The sequence below is a fragment of the Protopterus annectens genome, chromosome 11.part0 (genome assembly GCF_019279795.1).
Source record: "Protopterus annectens isolate FY-2018-M chromosome 11.part0, PAN1.0, whole genome shotgun sequence".
Classification (NCBI taxonomy): Eukaryota; Metazoa; Chordata; order Ceratodontiformes; family Protopteridae; genus Protopterus; species Protopterus annectens.
In genome coordinates, this window is record NC_056745.1 from 1,338,745,820 (window position 1) to 1,338,769,444 (window position 23,625).

The 23,625-nt window shown below is 40.9% G+C and overlaps 1 protein-coding gene across 1 annotated transcript in view; it reads right to left on the reverse strand.

Moving 5' to 3' along the window:
- Positions 1 to 23,625, reverse strand: part of SBF1 (SET binding factor 1) — a gene marked incomplete in the record, with an annotated part of 3,250,730 nt that overhangs the window by 1,194,672 nt on the left and 2,032,433 nt on the right. Inside the window, 1 exon segment of the mRNA XM_044088658.1 lies at positions 22,468 to 22,592. Within this exon segment, the coding sequence (XP_043944593.1) occupies positions 22,468 to 22,592 (125 nt within the window).

The window sequence follows — 23,625 nt, forward strand, 5'->3', positions numbered from 1 at the left end:
TCTAGACACTGAGAAACTAAAAAAGAAAAACTCCTTTAAGAAAAGCCTTGCACAGTAAGAATGAGCTCCTACGAAGAGGTTTGGGAAGCCTTCATGAAAGCAGTTGAAGACAGGTGTACCTTAACTGAAGAGCAACTTATTCCTTTCTTACACAACTGAAACAGACTAAAATCTGATTCAGAGGGGCAGAAGCAGGTGAAAACGGCTCATCTGAAGACCACTTTAAAAATATTTCCATTTACTTTTCTATCTCTTTCTAGTTAAAGGTTTCTGGGAAGCTATAATAATCTCAGTGACATAAGAGGCACGAAGAGCTCCTGGACATTACTGGAATTGGGGAAACCACGTGATTAGACAAAAGAACTAAATGTCTGAGTCAGGCCATTTGCACATGTGAGTTACCAGAGTGGAGCTTTTTTTTTTTTTTTTTTTTTTTAACACCTTTATTAAATTATCACTTGTGACATAGGCACATTTACATTTATATAAAAGTAATCAAACTATATAAATAAGTTAAAATCAACAAATATTATGCTTCACATATATTGTTATATATCATATAACCTAAGCAACATTAAATAAATTATTAAATTATTGCCCCTTTTCTTTTTTAAAGAAACATCTTTATTAAGCCATCACTTACAACATAAACAATCATACATTTAAATAAAGGAAAACAAACCACACCGACAATCCTAGTTACAAAGATTTTACATCATAAACCATACTGACACATTCCCAGTTGCAAACATTATACATCAATTATAATCTACCCAATCATTTAGTTCATTTAAGTCCTGCCTTCTTTTAAACCTCATTCCTCCCCTGTATATATTGTTGCCACAATTCCCATTTTTCCTATGTAGTTTGCTCCTACCTTTTTCTAAAGATCTCAATTCCAGTTGTTTTATCTCTGTTACTATATTCACTTCTTCTAGTATTGTTGGTTTAGACTTCGATTTCCACTTTCTAGTAATTGCTTTTTGGGCAGCCACCATAATTAGACTCAGCAAGGCCTTACTATGTTTAGGCAATTCTACTTCTGTATCATAACTCAGAAAAATCAACGCCCTTGTCACACCACTCTGCCAACCCAGCATCACTGACGGTGCATCCTGCAGGGAATCCTTAAAGTCTGCCAACTCACTGCACTCCCAGAAAATATGCTACCAGAGTGGAGCTTTTTGGTAGGAGAATGAGGTTCTCCTTCAGCTGAGGCCATATCAGGGGAACCAGGTCTGGCAATATCAGGAGGCAATGAGAATGAGTTGAGCCTTGCAATCGTTTACTTTCTGTAGTAGGCTCAGAATGAGTGGCAGGGGAGGATAGGCACACAGGAGACCCATGGCCAATTATGGGAGAGCGCGTCCCTGGGTGACTGTCGCCCCTGAAGTACTGGAGGTATCTGGTATTGAATGGTGAAGCAAAAAGGTTTCAGCACTGAGTCCCCAGTTTCTTGGATATCCTGCATGCTACCTTGATGTCAACAGATCACTCATGAGGGAGCAGGATACGCCTGCCGAGCTTGTCTGCAATCATACTGGAAGGAATGGGTATGTGCATTGCCATCAGAAAACATTTCATGTTCAGAGCCCATTGCATCTCTGTACAAAGAGCAAGAGCTGATTCTCCATTGGTTGCTCAAATACCACACAGCCACAATAATGTACAATTTTACAGGGACTGCACCCAGAGGAAGTTCATCCTAAAATGCCTCAAATGCAAGGAGGGCAACTCTCATCTCTAGTATGCTGACGTGCAGGGAGATCAAATAAGTCTTGGTTAGGAGCTGTAAGAGGCTCTCTGTACAACTGACAATAACGGGGATTGACGAAATATAAGGTACTTCAGCAGTTTCCAATCTGTCCTTCTCTTGGTGAGCCCACTTCTCCTTTAGATATTTTTTCTTGGAGGGGTGTCTATTGTGGTTAGTAGTCAAGGTAGCCTGCTTGGTAGGGGGGCTAAAGTTTTTTTTTTTAATAACTCTTATTTGGTCAACCATAAAAATCAAACTAAAAGTTACAACTGCAATATGCAATTCAATATACAATCTTCAGAATTATTGCTTTTTGTCATAAGCAACAAAAAGTTTGGCAATGCCTTACTATTTCTTGTTTTTTTTTGAATCTCCACATGAACTTTAACATAATTTACTTTTATAGTTCTGTTCACGTATTAAATATAAAGGATAGCATGTCCTATAATGATTACTGGAAATTTTTTTTTTTTTAACTCTAGAAATTTCAGCAGGTCTTGATTCTCGTCTCCCTCTTTGCTCTCTAATGACTTGTTTTAATTCTGCTTTTACTCTCATAAATGTAAAACATTCTTTAGGATTATTTTACAGATTCATAAGATTGTTACTAGGCTAACGACCTGGGGGGAGGGGGGGATTCAGAGTCTAGCCAGGTTTTCCTGAAAGAATAATAATGTCCTGTATACAAATTAAGACATTAAGGGACAGGCATTTATAAGCTACCTCTGACCATAAAGGACATGGGTGCCAAGCCCAGTGTAAATGTTCTATTCCTCATCCACTGGTCTAGGTTGTGCTTAAACTGGGTAATAGATTAACTTAGCTTCACATGGTTGGAAAGCCTGTTCCAAAGGAGGAGCCTCTGGGACACGTATCCATTTATGTCACAGACAAAATTTAGGTCCCTAGACCTTGTATTTCTGGTACTCTTTGACTTAAGAATATGCAGGAGATTCATAAGTGTGGGGTTTGCAGATGCCTTGTAAGCCAGCCATAGATCACGCCTCAGAAATCTTTAGGAGACTGAGTAGAGGGGAAAGGGCTTTAAGGTGGTCTGCATGAGGCAGGTTTGTTATGCCTTGTATTCTTTTTGTAAAGAACCTCTGAGGTTGCTCAAGTTCATAGGTTGGTACTAGGCTATCAGCCCTAGGGCCTATACAAGCCTAGCCATAACAATTCCCTGGATATGTCTTCCCACAATATTTACTTCCCTGGACCCCTGTCTAGCAGGGTGACTGACATGATCCCTGGGGTAAATTTCCTATCTCTCATCCAATCGTCAGGGTTCCTTTTGAAGAGAGCCAAGGAGGCGCTCTGCTTGACATGTATGGGCAGTCTATTCCAGAGTATGGGGAGTCTCTGGGTCAGGAACATATCCCTCCAACATGTTTTGTTCATTGTGATGACAAGGTTTAGATCCCGTGTGGCTCTGAAGGATTTGGATTTCTTTAAGTGGAGCATTTCCAACAGCTCAGGGTTTGACATAGTCTTGTATGTTAAGCAGAGATCACCTCTGAGTAGATAGTATGTCACAGAGTATAGCTGGAGTTTTTTTAGATGGTCAGCATAGGGCATCTGCTTCAGCCCTGTGATTCTTTTAGTGAGGTATTTCTGCGACCTTTCCAGCTGTTGCAGATGTCTTGTGAGGCACACACCAAATGGGGCGTTGTACTCTATAATGGGTCTAATGAGGGATGAGTACAGTGGGACAATGACCTCCTTTTTTCTGGATGAAAAGCCCTTAGTGATGAGGTTTGCCACATAGAAGGAATTTGTGACTGTTGTGGCGATGTGGTTATCGAAGGTGAGACCACTGTCCACCTGTGTCCCTAAGTCTCTCATCACACTTTCGGTATTTAGTGTAGTAATTCATGGGTACATGTTTTTTCCCAAAGGGGATAACTACACATTTCTTGGCATTAAGTTTGAGCCTCTGGCTCTGGCACTAAGCATCTGTTTCTGTAAAGAACCTTTTGTAGAATATCCACATCATTTGGGGATTCAATAATGGCTCCCAGTTTGCAGTCATCTACGAACTTTGTTACCCAGAGTCCCTTAGTGTTGGGCCTGTACTTCAGAGAAGTAGATGCCAAACAAGAGAGGTCCCAGGACTGAACCCTGAGGTAATCCACTTGTCACTTGTCTGGAGCTGGATTTGGAGTCGGCTACTTTTACAGTCTGGATTTCGTCAGTAAGCCAGTTGGCAACCCATCAAGTGACGTAGGGATTTATGCCCAGCTTAGTAAGTTTATCTATGACTCCATAGTGGGGATGTTGTCGAAGGCCTTGGCGAGGTCCAGATAGGCTGTGTAGACTGCCTTACCCTCGTCCACAGCTCTGGGGACTAATTCGAAGAAGTCAATCAGGTTCAGGAGACAAGATCAGCCCTTCAAGAACCCAAACTGGGTGGGGTCCAGTGTTTGAAGGTTGTCAATGTCTTTGTTTATAAGTTCCATGATAATGCGTTCCATGCTCTTGCAGATCAGGTTCGTCAGACTGATGGGACGGTAGTTCCCAGGATCCAAGTTGGATACCCCCTTGTGGAGTGGGATAACTGTAGCTGTGTGCCACTCAGTGGGCATGAAGCCTGAGGTGAGGCTATGATTAAACATGACACTTAGGTGAGGTGCCAGTTTATTTTGTAGCTCATGTAGTACACAGCCCAGGATGTAATCAGGTCCCATGGATGCTGTATTCTTAGCTTTGGAGAGTGTGGTTTCTACTTGTGTGCTCGTGATTACCAGAATTTGGCAATCTTTTGGTATTGAGATGGGCCCTTTAGCGGGTGAAGTTGGCACTAAATCAATCTGCCAGGATATTGGCAATTTCCTTGGGATCAGTATATTTAATGCAATTCTGTTGTAGCTCAGAGCAAATCTGAGCATTGCCATTTAGATCCTTGACATAACTACAGAATGCCTTGTGGTTGTCTTTGGAATCTTTGGCAATTTTATTTTCTTAACTAGCTTTGGAGGATTTTATGAGAGATCTCAGCTTCTTACTGAGGCTGGTAAGGGAGTTTTTTGCATCCTGGGATTTCCTCTTTTCTGCAACAGTTTCTTCCTTCTGTTGTATAGTTTGTGTATGGCAGGGGACCACCAGACTGGCTTCCTTTTTTTGGAGGAGAGCATCTTGGTTCTATTTGGGATGGCATGATTCATGCACGAGTGGATGTGCTCATACAGTGGCTTAGTGTATTACTCAGCAGTCGAACGTTCTTATCCCGTCTGCATGGGTGTCATGAAGTTTGTCACTTCTGACTTGAGTAGCATGAAGTTGGCTTTGGAGAAGTTTTTTACTGAGGTTTCCTTACTGGGGGGGGGTGGGGTGGGATGTGGATGTCAAGGATGATTTGCTTATGGTCAGACCTGACCAATGGGGGGTGACCACTGGTGTGGAGCATCTCCCATGTTGGTAATGACCAGGTCTAGGATACTGGAGCCCCTGGTGGGACAATGGATTAGTTGATCCAGGGCGTTGGAATTTATGAATTCCAAGAACCGTTGGGAAAAGGTGTTAGTACCCAAGTAGTTTTCCCAGTTAATGGCAGGGTAGTTGAAATCACCCAGTATTAGGGTGTTTGGTTGTATCTTAATATACTAGTTGCTGGATAGATCTGGTCAGGTACATACCAAAGGAAGCACTGGACTGATAAAAGCATAGTACAGTGGAGCAGCGACCTCTTTTGACCCAGATGTCATGCTCTTAATTATAAGTTGTGCAACATAAAAGGATTTCCTCATCACTGTGGCCATGTGGTGGCTGAATGTAAGGCCACAATGTCTACATTAATACCAAGATCCCTGACCACTGGGTCAACTCTTAGGGGAGTATTACCAACATAGTAATTAGCCGGGATGGTTATCTTCCCAGAGGAACATGGTTCCCAATATCTTTACCCCTAGCTTTCCATCTTGCTGCTGTCATGCCTGTCGTCCTTGGTTTCTTCCTGTTCTCACACAAACCAACTGCAGAACCCTTCTACTCTATCACTAGATCATTTGCATGTTTCTGACATTTTAAATATTCTATGCTCCGTATGATTTCCTTGTTCTCTTGCTACCATTGTTAATTGAACCCCAGTTTCTTACTTTCCCTCAAGTTACTACCGAGAAAGTTGATCAAAATTTTCAATTTCTACTTGCATGACATACCTTAGGCAAAATATACAAGTCTCATTAAGCAACAGCAAAGCATTAGCATAGCTATGGTGTGGCAAAGTGGCAGTGACCCCAGAAGCAAGGTATTAAGCAGCTCGATCGGGAGATTGCAAGCAATCGTACTGTCATTTCTGAAAATGTCGGTACAGAAATCAGTTTCAGTAGTGCAGTTAGAGCAATACTGATGCACTTCAGTGTTTTGTGTATGGTATACTTTGCTATGTTTAAAGCAGTAGTCACCTTTTTTTTTTTTTTTTTTTTTTTCATTTTGCTCCTCAATAGGAAGTTGAGGGGCACAGAAATAGGACAGGAAGTGGCTGACTCCTGAGTCTTAGAAGAACCAGTCAGTGGGCGCTAGATGAGCCAGCTATGGCCCTAAGGCAAAGTACTCCTACAGATCAGGTAGCTTCAATCCTCCTTGGTTCACCAGACCAACATTTTTTACCAATTATGTTGGGGTTGTTTACTCTCCCAAAAAAAAATAATCCTTTAACTCTATTAATTGCCTCCCATACTTATTCTTCAGAATGAGTAACAAACTTATCCAATGTATAATACTAAAGACACAAACATTAGTAGATTGCATTCTGCTATCCTTGTTAAAATGCAACAGTCTCCTGGATCTTATATTTTTTATTTTTGTTTACTTTCTGCTCACATTTCCTTAGCTGCCTGGTGTACCCCCCCCCCCCACACACTTTTGTTTTAAGATGTATTTATTTATTTTGTGTGGACCTATTTCTGCCTGTGCAGATAGTGTCTGCTTTTCCAGAATGTCTTCACTCGCTTAGACATTCCTGTACTTCTGGTCTTTTCCCTATACTTTTTTGGAAGGTCTTAAGGAGTAAACTTTCACTTAAGTCTTTTATGTTCACTGATGGTGTTTACTGCTGCATAGCTCTCTCTCCTTCTGCAACAGGCTGGTGTTTTTTTTTCTTTCTTTCTTTCATGGAACGCCTTCACTTCTGATGATGCTGTTGGCTTCCAGTTTATAAAAGTCTCTCTGCTCCCTGTGAAAAGAACACCTCAAATATAATTGGGCAAAACATTTTGAATCAAAGACCTTTTTTTTGTAGACACTTTCATTACTGGAATAAATGTATTCCTTTTGGTACCACCAATAATCATAGCATACGTAGCCTGTTATCTCCCACTTTTAATAATTTGCCTTTCTACCACAGTCTAGACAATCAGGCAATTTCTTGGTAGCTTTGTAATTTAACCAACACAGGTCTTTTTTTCATGCTGCTGTAATGGGAATATATGCTCAATGTGCTCTTTCAGTTAATACTTTGCAAAGGAATTTCAGTCCATTTACTTAAACGCTCTTTCATAAAAGCTATACAACTCATACCCACAAAGCTATACAACTCATGCCATCTGTTTTTTCTGTTATCTCAGTGAATCTCATATTTTCCTGTATGGAGCACTCTTCAAGCTCAATTAGCTTTTCCTTCATCTGTTTCGGCACCGTTTCATGCTCAACAATGCTTTTTCCTTTGATCACCTTACACTTTAAGTGTATTTGGAGTATCTTCAATTTCTTTTAATTATTGACGGCTTCTATAGAGTCTTCCAGAGTGCCACGTATCTTAATTACACCAGCTTTACTTTTGCCAGATTTCTCTTGCATAGATATCATATCCATTTCTTTTGTCATTCCAGCACTAGACTATTAGATTAAGGTCTGACACATTGTTTTCGAGGTCTGTCATTTCTTCAGGCTTGATTTCAGCAGTTTTACATTGTATTCTTTTGTATTTCCTCATAAAAGACAGCCAGACATTTGTAATACCATTAGTGAAATTTAGCACGACAGGAAGAAAGGTAAATAGATAGAGTGGAAGAAAAATGGCAGTGTCTCAAAACAGCATGCATGAAGACTACTAAACAGATACATGGTATAGCCAAGTATGGAAGTAATGTACACAAGGGAAGCTGGTAGTGGAATGCAAATGTCCAGAAAGTTAGCAAAACAAAGGAGTGCAGGAAAAAAGCAGAAGATAGAAAAGATGAGCTAGGCTAAGAAGGAATACTAGTTGGCTAACAAGCTAAAAGAGCAGCTGCAGTAGCAAAAAATAAGTATCAGAGGCGCACTACCAGCTTTAGGAAAGTGACTTATTAGATGGCACCAAAACTCTATAAGACTGCTAGACAAATCAGAAAGATAGTCATTTGTAAGGAACACCAACAATGACCTGCTCACCAGTCTACAGGACATCAAAGCCAGATGGAAGAACTACTTCCAACAGCTTCTGAATAGAAAAAAAAAAAAACTGCACTACCCCATACACAGCCTATGATGAAACAGGTAAGAAAAGGCTAATCCCTGAAGAAGTAAGAAAAGCACAAAAAAAAAAAAAAAAAAAAGGAAAGTAGTAGGCTCAAATTTAGTCATGTCAGACAAGATCAAGATGTTGGGTGAGGTAGGCTAGAAATAGTTCCTAATGGTACTCTCCGCAATATAAACAGAAAAGGCACATCACAGATGGCTGGAGAGTAAGGATTCTAGTGCCAGTTTACAAGAACAAAGGCAACATTCACAACTCTGGTCAGTACAGATGTATCAAACACCTGTCACACTTCATAAAAATTCTGGAAAGGATGGGTAGTATAAAATAAGATGGGAAATGAGCAGATCAGGATGCAGCAAAACTGACCTGATGTTTGCAGTGAGATATACTGTGGAGAAGCTAGAGAGTGAGTCCATCTAGTAGGGTTGCCACCTCTCAGTTTTTTTTTTTTTTTGGACTATCTGGAAATCAAACCAATTGTCCGGTAGTCCGGAAAACACTGTACACACTCCAGTATTCTGTTTCAAAAAAGAAATAGACTATCAGAGTTTGTCAAACTGATAGACTTACTATGCCTTTTTTTTTTTTTACAGAAAAGCATAGTAAATCAGCAGAAAGAGGGCATCAGGAACAGGAAAAAAAGCCATTTCCCATCAGCTGATGTCATGAAGACATCACAAAATGGGTGGAACATGAGTGGTAGAGCGGGGAAGATGAGTGAGGTTATGGGTGATATGAGGGGTGTTGCCCTTCTCCAGTTTTAGCTACAACGAAAGGTGGCAAACCTACCAACCAGGCATTACTATTCTTAGAGAAAGAATATCAGGAGGTCCCAAGAAAGCTGATTGAGTTAGTCCTACAATGCTTTGAAGTCCCAGCAATACTGGTAACATTATTATAGTCTATGTATAAGGATCCAATGACACAAGGACAAACAGTGTTAGGACTCACAGAGGGGTTCCCAATGCGAGTCAGGGTGCATGCCCTCTGCTATTTGTACTAATGATGGACTACACTAAGCAGAGTTGCAAAGAACAGTTTTGCAGACAATGTGTGTCATTACAAAAAGACCTTGAGTAAATGATAGGGAAGTGGAATGCAAAACTGAAAGCAAATGGAATGAAACAGAGCACAACCAAGATGACTCTCATGGCAGCAAATGAAGGAAATATGAAGAAGGTGAAGACTGACACCGAAGATAAAATAGGGAAACAGGTTAAAAGCTTCATGTATCTGGGAAGTGTGGCTGAGAAGAAGGGATGTCTGAATGAGGAGGTCAAAGCTAGAATCAGAGGGCCTGCAGCCAAATGGTACTTAGTGTCAGGGATGGGTCTACATTAGTTCCCTGAAATTTATTTTCAGTGAGCACGTATTTATCGACCCCTACTTAGCGAAAATCACTGCTGCGATTCACTGAATATTCCAATGGCAAAGACATAGCCAACTACACAACTTTGCCTTTTCTCCACTGTAGTGCAATCTCAGAGTTGGTATATAATGGGACACAGACCTCCACATCAGGGGGTGTGGGGGTGAAGCCCCCCCAGTTGGGTCGGTTCGATTTAGCTAGATGTGGGTCCGTTGTGCTGCGGGGCAAGTATTTCTTTGCCCTTGGATTATTCGGTGAATCACAGACGTGATTTTAGCTGAACAAGGGTCAATGAATACGTGTTCGCTAAAAATAAATTTCGGCAAACTAATATAGACCCATCGGTGGTAGGGTGCAACAAAAGGCTGTCACAGAAGATGAAAACTAAAGTGTACAAAACAGTGTTGCAACCAGTACTTCTGCATGGTACAGAAACCTAGGTTGTAAAAGCAGGGCAGCAGAGAAAACTAGAGGTGATAGAGATGAAGTGCCTGAGACTGGTGGTATGATGCACAATGTAGGACAAATGAAATGACGACATCAGAGAAGAAGCCAAAACAGCTTCAATTGCAGAGAAGATCAAAATGAATAGATTATGGTGGTTTAGGCGCATGTGCAGGAAAGGAGATTATGATCTGGTGAAGATGATTTGGGACAGACAAGAAGAAACGAAGACATCCAGCAACGACAGACGGATAGAATGAGTGGCAATGAATCAGACAGCTGGTGACAGTTGAAGCAACACCCTGACCCCATGTAGAAAATGGGGAAAGGGCACTGATGATGATTTGCTTTGTTTTTAAGTACTAATTGCCAGTTCTATTAATAATTATCAGCTCCCAAATGGGACAGCTAAAAATAGCCACATTCACTCAGCAAATGCCATACTGGAAGTCCCTAGCCTGAAGCCTCTTCTGTTTTAATATAACCAAAAGGATAACTGTTTTCATACAACAGTTTTGTGGCTGCAACTAACACAAGCGGAAAAAGTGGACAGATCATGGTCAGAACCAAAACAGTTGATACACTGCATATCATAGTCCCAATGATGGAAATTATATCTACAAGCCCAAACAGAAACTTTTTTCTAAAGAAAACATAAATCTGTGAATTGCCAACATAAACCACATTATCTTATGTAACTCTGTAATACAATGAAAGATTTAAAAAAGATCCCCAGCAAGGTACATATCAGCCTAGTCTGGACAGTCTGAAAATAACAGGGCTAATGAACACTCAGACTTCTGAGAACTCAAAAAAAAGTTAAGTTAATGTAGGTTGACAGACATTTATAGTGGGAAGTGTGCACACATCACAAGAATGAGTCAGTGAGACAAGGAAGGGGAGGGCAGTCTGGGTTTGGCCTCTGCCTGTGGCAGATATCTCAAACTGTGCTAAATGCATCAGAGTCATGCAAAAAACATCAACAGTGTTTATGAAAAGTAAGCTAGATCATGGTGTGCTCTGCAACAGACAAGAAGAATTCCCAAACTAGCAATTTTGCTGAAAAAAATTTGCAAATTCGACTACTGGAGAACAAAGAACAAGGGAAGGAAAGATCCCCTACAAGTCGACATGCTCTGTCAGTGCTACAACTCTTCGGTCATACAATCCATTCTTTGAATATGACAGTGAGATATTATTTGCGCCATAACTATGTTCATCTTCACAAGAAGCTTCTACTTTGTTCATGGTTGTGCTACAATGAAATTAGTCAGGGGACATGGTCCCAACATGAGGGTGCAGGAAGCTTGCCACCCTGCAAAAATGACTGATTTAATCTTGTGTAGGTGAACATCAACATGTTTTGAAGTCAGACAGCTGTCACCAACTGGTTAGAATTTCAGGGAGATGGAAACTGAGTACTTGTAAAGTGCAGTGGTGCAGCAGTAGTGTTGTTGCCTCACAGCAAGAGGTTCTCTGGTTCGATTCTCAGCTGGGGTGCCTTTTGTGTGGAGTCTGCATGCCCTCCCTGCATTCGTGTGTGTTTCCCCTGGGTGCTCCAGTTTCCTCCCACGTTACAAAGACATGCGTCTGGAGCATTTCTCCCCGGGCCTCCGCTGAAAATTGGCTCATTCCAAGTTGGACTTTCCCGGTTAACAAATGTTAAATAAATTAAAAAATAAATAAATAAATTGTAAGAGAATGACCAAAGATCCATTGGTGAGGATATTCTAAATTATGTTTAGTAAGCTCTCTCCTCTCTTTATATTTGGTAATGCTTTAAAAAGCTGAAGTACTTTTAGACCCTTTCCAAATTCTAGTTCTATAACTGTTGAGTCAATCACATATTTTCTTTATGGGAATTTAAATTCCTGATTGATCAATTGGATTTCTCACCTGCAAGAGGCTGATGTTCAGCCTTCTAAGATTATAGCAGTGTATACAAGGAAGAATGAGTAGTCCTACTCAACTGTATGTAAATCATATTAGGTAAATGAAAGATTCTTTATGACATACTTAAACGGACTTTCAATACATTCTGAGTTTTATAAAATGAAACAACTTCAGAGAGGGAACCAGGCAACAGGGAGGCCTTCATGACCTGAACTGATCATCATAAACCAAAGAGGCAAGTAAATTTGACATTAGCACTCTAAAACCTCCTCGTCCTTTTCAGACTCTGAAGCAGGAGGTAGGAGAAGGTTGCCTCTTTCTCTTCAAAAAACAGTATCTTAAGTAGACGGTTTAGGTTTAGCTGTTGCAGTACACTACCTATTGCAAAAACACTCTGCTACTGTTTCTCATCAGGAGAAAATGTAAAAATATCCTCAGATATCAGGAACTTGTGAAACTGCACACACAACCTCAGGGGCTGACAAACTCTGGGGGGGGGGATGCAGAATATCTCTATGTAAACTGAAAAGTTCCAGAATAAGCTGCCATTTTTTTACTACCACAGAAGCCAATGCAACAGTCTACATCAAAGTGGTTTCCTCTCCTGGAACCACCTGTAGATTCTATACAATGTCAGAAAGTAAAGAACAGGGAAAACTGAACAAATGGTTGACTCTCACCAAAGCAACCAGAAAGGGAACAGTTTCACTTGGTTCTCTCAGTCTTCAGTGTGTGCTCTTGTAAGCTAACCAAGACAAAAAGCGTCACTATTAGTAGAGGGAAGAGATCAACAAAAATACTCAGAAAGACAGATGTGATTAAAAGCAATGTGCACTATTTAGAACAGATCAGGATTATCATGCACTATTGCAAATAATACACTAAAAATCTCAGCATAGGCGGAAAAACTTTGAAGGTACATACACAAATATAAGGGAAAAGTACAAAATAAGGAATTTATTGATGACCCAAAAAGGTTTTACAGAGAATTGAAAAATAAGGTAAAAGGAATTGAAAGACCACCAAAAAAAGAAGAAATATACATTTTGGAGAAGTATCTATGAAGATCCTGTGGAACATAAAGATACTAAATGGACAGAAGTAGTAAAAGAAAGAATAAGAAGTTTAAAGGTACAGGATATGAAATGGGATGAAGTAACAACCAGAGATTGAAACAAAGTTAAGAAAAGCCTCTAATTGGAAAACCCCAGGCCCAAATGCAGTACCTAACATCTGGTTAAAAGTATTAACATCTTTGCACGAACATTTAGCCATGAATAAGACTGATTTATATGCGCACCCTGAACAGACACCAACCTGGCTAACAACAGGAAAAGCAATGCTCTTACTTAAAAGTGAACCTACAAGCTACCCTAAAAATTATAGACTAATAACTTGCCTTCCGACGACGTATAAACTATACACTGGAATTGATGCCGACAGAGTTTCTAATCATTTAGAAGAAAACTCAATTATGGTAACAGAACAAATGGGCAATAAAAGAAAGTCATATGGAACAAAAAATAATGTATTATTAAGTAAAGTCATAGTGGAGAACTGTAAAAAGGGGAAGAATTTAAGTATGGCCTGGATTGACTACAAAAAAGCATTTGATGGTATCCCACAGTCACAGATAAAAAAGTGCTTAGAAATGTATAAGATACACTCTACACTGACCGATTACATTACAGTGACCATGAAGACCACATGCAGATCACTTTGCAATTAAGCCATGATAAAGGACAACTTATTATTCCAGGGATAAAAATCCAAAGGAGGATATTCCGGAGTGACTCTCTGACACCGCTGCTATTCTTCCTTGCCCTTAATCCATTAAGCTGTCTACTTAACAGCTTAGGTCATGGCTATAATTTGGCTCCTAGAAAACAACTAAGTGTAAAGACTTATCTTCTCTTTGTTGACGATTTGAAACTGTATAGCTCATCAGATGAGGAACTGAAAGCACAACTGCCAGTTGTCAAAACTTTTTCAGATGATATAAGAATCTCATTTGGTCTTGATAAATGTGCAAAAGCAACCTTTATAGCAGAAAAACTGTGGCACAAAGAAAACATTAGTTTGGGACAAGAATGTGATATAAAAACTTGAGCAAGAGGGAGTGTATAAATATTTGGGAATTGATGATGGATCAACAATAAAACATGAACAAATGCGAATAAAACTTAGTAAGGAGTACTTACGAAGACAAATTAATCCTGAAAACAGCTTTGACATCTAAGAACAAAATCCAAGCTATAAACCAATTTGCTCTTCCTGTCCTAACTTGCAGTTTTGGAGTGATTGACTTGGCCTCAAAATGTGCTGGACAGATTAGATAGGAAAACATGAAGGATGCTTCATGCTCACCAAATGACTTATAAAAAATCAGTGCATACCAAGATTATATATTCCCCATTCTGAAGGAAGGATGGGGGCCTCCTTGAAACCGATTACATGTACAGATCTGCAATCATGGGACTCCACACATACCTACTGACCTTACAAGGCCCAAACATAGTGAAAGTTTTGAAACATGAGGAGAATAAATCTAAGATGACTTGCCTGCGTAGGCTAGCAGAAGCATAGCATCAAGCAGGAATGGAAATCAAACCACAAGTAGATAAAAATCAGGCAGCAACTGAATGTGCCAAAAAAACAAAGGAAGGAATATAAGGTGAAGGACCAGATGAGAAGGCAAGAAATTTGGAAAAAACATAAAATATAGTTGCAAATATAGAAAACTTTTGGAAAAACCTCATATTGATCAGGAATGAATGCAGGAATGGTTAAGGAGAGTTGAATTTAAATCAAGAGACGAAAGGTTAATATTGGTGGGCTAAGATAGTGGGCTACATACACATGGGTTTAATAAAGTTCATTGAACATGTGGGAGAAACAGACAAATGCAGATTTTGTAAAACAGAATTGGAAACAGCTGCACACCTCTTTGCTGGTTGTGACATACTAACGGCAAAAGGACTGTATACTGAAAGGCATAATAATGTGGCAAGACTGTTGCACCGAGGATTGTGTAAAAATTATAGTATTGAAGTGGCTGAAAAACACTGGAAATATCAGAGACAAAGCATCATAGAAAATGCTGAAGTCTGTATCACATGGGATTACCCATTACAAATAGTTCAAAAGATAGATGCTAGAAAACCAGAGATAGTGGTACAGGAAAGGAAGACAAAAGTAGCATAGATATTGCCACACCCAGTGACTAAATATCAGGATTTGCATGTAGAAACGAGAGCAATGTGGAAGAAAGATACCCAGACAATACCAATGGTAGTAGGAGCAATGGGTCTTACTAAAAAATAAAGAAAGAAAGAAAGAAAGAAAGAAAATAAAAAAGTGTCTGCAATCCTATATAAATACGCTATCAATACACGTAACTCCATACGAACTACAGGAGGAGTCATTACTGGGCACATTACGGGTGCTGTGAAGAGCACTTTTGGCTGACATCAAAAAGTGAAACAATACTAATTTCATAAACTTTAATCATACTTTGACTTAGGAATGGGGTCCATTCCCATCATGGTATTAGAAACCCAAAAGATTTGGAGAAATTAAAAGAGGAACAGTTTAACTTGGTTCTCTCAGGCTTCAGTGTGTGCTCTTGTACAACCCCACAAGAGGTTCCATAAGTAAATTTTTGTCACCTACACGGCTAACTTGTTTAATCTTCTTGGGAATCTGTTTATTATATTTCTCCTTCTGTCTTCAATTTTTTGACTAATGTTTAGTCTTTTCTAGCTGGATACAAGAAGACTCCGAAAAACATCAAACAAGACAAAGAAAGTACAAGCTGAACATACAACTATGTAAGTTAACTTACTATAAGAGTAGATATTATAACAGATCACTGTTGCAGAAGGCTATGCTATTTGCCCCAGTGACCAGCCAGCTTTCAAAGCTTAAGGGTGCCTTCCACGTGCTCTATGAGAAACTCAAAGGGGATCTCCAATATAGAGTGCCAAATTAGTCTGATCTTTTCGGTCTAGAAAAGGGAGGCAAGAAACACAAAGGATAATGCTACGAAACAAACCTAATGGTAAACTTCATACATAAAGGTCTATATGTCTACACCTTGGCTGTACAGAAGACAGGGTAGATGTTTAGACTCTGGCAGTACAAAAGACAAAACAGCCAAAATGGAGGTGGAGGAAGGACAGCTACTGCAATAGTGATCTACTAGAACATCTACTGATATGGTAAGTTTACTTACACAACTGCAGTATATTCAACATTAACATCACTGTTGCAGTAGCCAAAGCTACATGGGTAGATTATCACAGTTTAGTAACTAAGTAGGGAGGATGAAAATAAATTAGGAATCCAGGAGCCCCTGGGGAGTGGGCCTAACAATGTCTCTGAAACCACTTTAGGTAAGGAGGAGGATTTTGTTCGTAATTCAAGCAGACATGACTGCAACCACAAAAAAAGTTTTCCAATCAAGAACTTTAATTTGCAAGATGATGCTGGTTCAAAACGAGGACAAATTATGTGGGATAGAACAAAATGTAGGTCCCATGGCACTGGAGGGTCTCTGATAGGCAGCCTTAACATAGTACGTTTAAGGAAGGCCTAACACAGTTTATGAGACATTATGTTGGAGCCAGAGTCTCCCATATGAAAACTGGAGATTGCTGCTAGCTGAACTCTAATAGTGGCTGCAGCTGCACTCTCATTAAAAAGCTTCGCTAGGAAGTCCAGGATGAAAGTAACAGGAGCCGAAAAGGGATCAACGTGGCTATTTTTAGCCCACAGGCAGAATCTCTTTCACTTACTCTTATAAATCTTCCTCGTTGATGCCTTATGGGAAAGAGATAAGGATGTGTTTAACCTGAGAAGACAGAGTTGGAAACCTGGCTATCTTTGTAATTGGAGCAGCCATGCTGTCAGTTTGAGGGTTTGAAGTGATGGGTGTAGAGTCCCTGACAAATGAGTCAGGAGGTCTGGAACTGGGTCCAGAATCCAAGGCTCTTCCCGAAGATGAGGCCACAGGAAGGGGAACCAGATTTGGTGAGGCCAGTATGGAGCAATGAGTATCAAGTCCCTTCCCAAAGAACTAGCTTTCTGAAGGACTTTGGTAATTAGAGGAAATGTGTAGAGGAGACATGGGGACCAATCGTGAATGAGTGCCATTCCCTTGATGACTCCCCCGGAGGGGGGGTGAGGGCAAAGTAGCTGCTACATTTAGCATTCACAAAGAGGTTGCAGCAAGGGTGGCCCCACTTTCGGAAAATTTTTTCCACTACTTCCTGTTTCAGAGACCACTCATGATGCATCAAAATTGCTATGCTCAACTTTGTCAACTATCACACTGGATTTCCCCAGGATGTGCATTGCTATCAGAAAACGGTGGGAAGAGGTTGCCCATGGCCATACTCTCAGGTAAAATCTGGTTCCTCCTTGTTTGTTTATTTACCATACAACTGACATGTTGTCTGTCTGGAGTGAAATGCTTCCTAGGGGGAGTGTGTCCTGGAGTGCTTGCAACGCTAAGAGCACTGCTCTCATCTCTAGGGCATTGAAGTGCAAATGGGCCTCGTGATCCTGCTAGGTGCCTTGGACAGTCTTTCTCAGATAATGTCCCCCCCATTTGAGAGGTGTCCGTGGTCACCGTGGCTACAGGTTGTGAAAAGACAAATGGTGAGCCTAAAGTTACTTGAGAAAAGTGTAGCCGCCATCAGAGATCCCTTCTTGCAAGTTTCTGTTATGAATATTTTGTGGGGCATCGGTAGTTCTTGCATTGACCACTGAGTGAACAGCAACCACTGAAGAATCCTCATGTGTAGACGTGCGAGGGGAACCAAAACTATCGCTGCTGCCATGACCCTACAGTTTTGAAGACCATCTTTGTTTGAGTTTTCTTTCTTCTTAAAAGATATATCATGTAAAACCTTAGGGATTGTATCCTTTCTGGTGGAAGTCTCCCCACCATTTGTGCGGAGTCTAATTCTACTCCTATAAATACCACATTCTGAGAGGGTTCTAAGGAGGACTTTTTGTAGTTTATCATAATCCCCAGGCGGGAGCAGAGTTACAAATTTGCACTTCTGGCTTTGATTAGCCTATGCCAGGTCGTGGAGGTTAAGAGCCAGTCTTCTAGATATGGAAACACCTGGAATCCTACTTGTCTCAAGTGAGCCGCTACTACTGCCATACATTTGGTGAACACTCTGGGGGGTGTAGTGAGGCAAAAGGGTAGAGCTCGAAACTGGCAGTGACTGGCTCTCAGCCAAAAGTGCAAGTGTCTCCTGGATTGCCTGTCCATTTTTATGTGGTGGTACGCATCCTGGAGATCTATTGAGCACATCCAATTGTCTTTTCCCAAAAATGGGAGTATAGACTGCAGTGTCACCATCCGGAACTTGCTCTTCTTTATTGATTTGTTTAGAAAGCAGATATCCACAATTGGTGTCCAGTCCCTTGTTTTCTATGGAACTGAAACTGAAAAGAATCTTGAGTAAGTTCCCAATCATTGGTCTGCAGGGGCCTTTTGGATGACTCTCTTGTCTAGCAACTTTTGAATTTTTTGAGTTACCCATTCCTTCTGACTGGGTGGAAAATCTGGAAGCTTTTTTTATCTTTGGAGGGAGAAGGGGATGACGTAACCTCTGGATATGATGTCTTGTATCCATTTGTCTTTTATTTGTTGCCAGGCATCTGGGTACAAAGATAAACAACCCGCCAACTGCCTCTACAGCTGGACAATCGGGCCTCCTTTCAGGAGCACTGAAAGGGCCTACCAAAGAAAGATTCTCTGTTGCCATGATTTTGCAGACCCACAATGCCATGAGGTCGGCGTCTTCCATTATTGCTTCCCCCTCTGCCTCTGTGGGAAGGTTCACCATGTGTGTCCTGAAAAGATTTCTGTGATTTTTGGAACCACTTTTTACCACTACCTCTCTGACCTTTGGAGTAAGGTCTAGTAGGCATGGAAAAACAGACTCCTACAGCAGACAGCGTCTTTCCCTTTTGTTCACACCTGGTGAGTGTGTCATTTACCTTAGGCCTAAACAAAGATGAGCCGTCAAATGGAGCATTTACAAAGGAAGACTTAAAAGGGTCCGCAAAGTCACATAAGAGCATTCAAGAATACCTCCATGAGGAAATTCCAGAACCCACAGCTCTACTCGCTCCATTAATTGGATATAATATGAGCCTCATGGATGTGTTAACTACTGAATTTAAGTTAGTGAGCCGATAGGATACCTTTTAAGTAAATGCTTCAGCTACTGAACCTTGGAGGGTATCTCCTAGCTCTTTCAGGAGATCCCTCTGTGGTCTTGGGAAATGGGTAAGAATTCAGCGATCTGAGAGAAAAAGCCACTGAGGAAAAGATGTGCTTTCCATACCTGTCCATAGTCCTGGACCCCTTCGGAGGACGGATAGAAGATGATGTCTCAGAGAGTTCCTTCTTAGTGGCTGCCGCCACGACCATGGGATCAACTGGGACGCCTTTGGTTAAGAAGGTATGCCAGACAGGGATGTGATGAACTTGTTTGGCCTCCAAGAATAGGTACCATTGAGTCTGGGGACTCCCACACCTTCCGAGAAACCAGGTCTAGACGTTCGTCGAAAGGCAGACATACCCAAGATATGGAAGGGTAAGACCCAAAAGCCTTCAAGTATATGGACTCCTCTGTGGAAGGGTTGGAAGACTTCCAATCACCCCTCTGTTTAAGTACTTCCACAATGTCTCCAAAGGAGACATCATCAGGAGGCATCCGTGGGGACACTTCAACATCATCGAGGTCCATATCCAAAGTGACAGGCTCCTTTGGGGTGTATCTTCCGAGGGACCTCCTCAGAAGGGTACTCTGGGGAGGATCTGGAAGAGTGACAGGTGCCCTGTAGGGCATCCTGAGGCCTAGGGTCTCTGCTTCCCTACGGATGCAGAGGTAAGGAGTCAGGCACTGGTGCTCGGGGGTGTGGGGGGGGTCTCTCCAGACAGGATTGCAAACCTGTCTGTGGAGATAGAACCCTCCTCGTGACCTCGAAAGCACCCCCACCATCCCTGATCAGAGGATATGCCCAGATCCAAAGAAGTCAAAGGCCCCTGCTTGGAATCAAGGACAAAGGACCTGAAGCAGAGGTAGGAGCCGAACTCACCCAAGCAGAGGCTCCGATAGGCATAGTCAGACTCGACAGCTGTCCGACCCAACTCACCCCCCCAGACCCAATTGGAGAGCCTCAGCTCCTAGACTCCTCCAGCTCCAGTGCAGCCAAGGCTGTCCGAGCCATGGTCAGATCCGTGGAACCCGAGGTGGGTCTAAGATCTGACAGTTCTACTAATACCAACTCCGGTTCTTCCGACTCTGAAGCCAGGGGCTGGATCGGAGGAGGATGTGAGCAGAGGAGGTGGATGTTGTAGGATCCAAAGCCCTAGGGTTCAGATCCAACAGTAATTTGGCCAGCACAAGTCTCTAGCAATCTCTGTACCACCTGAGCCATGTCATAATATGAGACTCCTTGAAAACTGGGTCAATGGGCTGGGAGATTTTGCTTTTGGCAGTATATGAGACCTCAAAATAGAAAATACTGGCTCCAAGGTCAGGGACTGGCTCCTTAGTTTGAACTCCAATGGCACCGAGCAAGAAGAGGTCGGAGCCGATGGGATTTTGTCTGATCCAGTATCTCTCAGATCCGAAGAGGATAATTTTGGTATTTTATAGGCTGGGTCCAAAGAAGTAGACTGGGAAGATCTTTGAACAGATTTTCCTGACTTGTCCAATTTGGCAGAAGGAGATTTGTCTGATTTAGGTGAACCCATACCTTCTTTCAGTGCCTCTCAGAAGGGGGTTTTGAGAAGACCTTTTAGAATCCGTTTAGTCTTCCTGTTGAGGAGGGCTCTATAATTAAAGGAATGACAGAGCACGACTCCTGGAGATGGACAGCCCAGAGAAAAGAAACATAAAGGGTGTGTTTATCGCTAAGGAGCATTTTTTTGCTACATTTTTTGCATTTCTTGAAACTCATTGGCCAAGACTCCTTGCCTGACATTGTTAAGGTCAAGAACAACAATGATCAAACAACAGAAGAGTTTTTTTTTTTGAACCCTCTAACTTACGTGAAAAAACAAAACAAAGCCCTCTAACTTAAAAAGGGCCTTAACACAGAACACACAAACGGTACAATGACACTACACTAATTAAACTGTGAAAAAAGAACAACAGGAACAATGGGGACAAGGGAATAAAGCCCTCTAACAAAACAGGCTGCTTGATAATTCTTTAATTTAAGTGAACTATGACAAAACAAGGCAAATACAAAATATTAGCTGCAGGGAAGGGATACAACCTAGTGGACAGACAACGGCCAAAGGTCAGCAATAAACAGCTAAACTCAGAAAAATTCAGTACTAAGAAAGGCACTCAGCTAAATTAGCTAAAGATCTAGATATTCAAAAATAGCTGTGAGAGTTAAAGTGAAAAAAATATATCAAAAATGGTTATACTTAGCCAAAGTTAGCAGACGAGCACTCAATCTGTTTAGTGGCAAATGAGATCAGGGAATAGCCCTGGTGCATGCTGGGATAGGCATTTAGCCACGAGCTGGCAAGAGAGCCTCGAGCTTGTAAACAAAGCCAAGACGGATCCGAGGATAGGATCCAAACCCAACCTAGTAAGAATGAAGGTGAGATAGGACAACATCGCATCAAACGTTTTCCTCAGAAAAGTAATTTTAACGGAAGGCAAAAATGAAATTCTCTGCCCAGTCCCGAATGCTCACCAATGGTTTCATGATGCCTGCCAAAGGGGCGCACTTCGGTGACAAAAAAAGTTCTAATCTGATGCTGTCTTTATACTGGAGCTTCCCTAGAGCTCCTGACATTTACATCATATGGAAGGTGCCCTTAAGCTTTGAAAGATGGTCAGTCACTGGGACAGGACCCAACTTAGCTTAGGCTACTGCAACAATGATCTAAATGCTGATCAAATCTTCTATGATACAAAAACATGCAATGTCTAGCCCTACTTTCTAATGGCTCTGAGATCAAAACAAAATGTCTGGGGCATGCTATGCACTGTTTTATAGCTGGGCTTTCCCTAAGAGTTATGACATGAGAATGCCAAAGCACACAACCCAACAATATTCGACAACTAAATCATCCCTCTCGGGGATTTGATGCTTGTTCATATTTCATGCAGCAAAGATCACTGTATGATGTACATTATTCTTCATTCTGGTTGCACCATATTCCTGAAGGCCCTAAAGGAATAACTATAGAGATGTAAATATATCTGGACCCTTCAACTCTTAATTAAGAATGAATATTACTGTAACTCATTTAGTAAGCAGCCACAAAAAAACATACGGAAAAGCCTGACATTCAAAAAAATGCAACAGTCTTATCAATGTTTTTCTTATTAGCTTTTGTGGGAATAAACACCAATCAATTTTTTTTCCCTCTCGTCAACACAGAAATACATTTCATTTGATATCACTTTTACTTGGAATCTAAGAGAGTTAACAGACTGAATCTTTATCATAATTGCTAGGCTGTTTTAAAAACTCAAGTACAGGACTCCTCACCTGGAATGTACAAGAACGAAGCTGCAGTCCCTCCTGTACAAAATGCATGGAAACTGGCAAAGAAATCTTCTTCTCCTTAGTTAACGAGCCAATGGGAAATGATCGTGTCACCACCTGCTCTCCCACTAAAGATGCACAAACACATAAAAAGCAAATTACTGATAGGTAGTCCAAAAGTCTTCATTTGAAACAGACACTTCATTTACTAAATTCACTGAAATGTTTATTTACTTTTGTTGGGCAGATTAGTCCCAATTAGCTAATACTTTTTTAAAGGGTTACCAGTGAGCGTGCAAACTCCAAATACAAAATAAATTGACAACCATGTGTTAAAATGTCAGACTTTGATGACAATCTAATGACAGAATTTTCAATTAATCGGTTGAAGGAAAAAAAACAAACAAACAGCAGCAACAACCACTGTACAAAAGATAAGTTGAGCCAATGGCTTCTTATCCGTATTAGTTACCATCAGGATGGCAAACATAACATTCTTGAATATGACATATTGTACAAAGTACATTATGTCGCAGTTAAAACCTAAAATACATAAAAATCATTGGGTCTACTTTAGAACACAGAAAACTCAAAACGTTGATTGCGCACATGAGTGAATAATCAGGAAGTCGATGTTTTTTTTGGGATCGTAGTACAGTGAAGATCGGAATATTTGCCCTTTCCACAATGTAGTGAGATCTTGGAGTAGGAATATATATTTAGCGGGGGGTAGCGATTTTGAGTTCCTGATTATTCGCTCATGAGAGCATTTGATATTTTGATTTTTCGTTGTTCTGACATAGACCCATTCACTAATACTGGAAGAAAGTTAATAGATAAGTTATAATACTATATGCCACAGTACAGGTAAAACATGCTAAATATGTCTGTCCATATGGTTAGACTCCTTCCACTAGTAGATAATTTGCTCCATGAATTCAAACACAAACACTGAATGCTTAGGCTCTCTGTTACATGACATAAGCTTAGCAGTGATGATTTTCACTACATTAGCACCAGCAAATACAACAGACATACAATACTGGAAGCTGATACGTGAGAAAAAGTTGTACTGGCAACCATAGAGATTCCCTCTGATTTGCCCAGTTTGGCACAATTTTGATATCCCTCTAGCTCCTACGCTCTCAGGTATCCAAACTT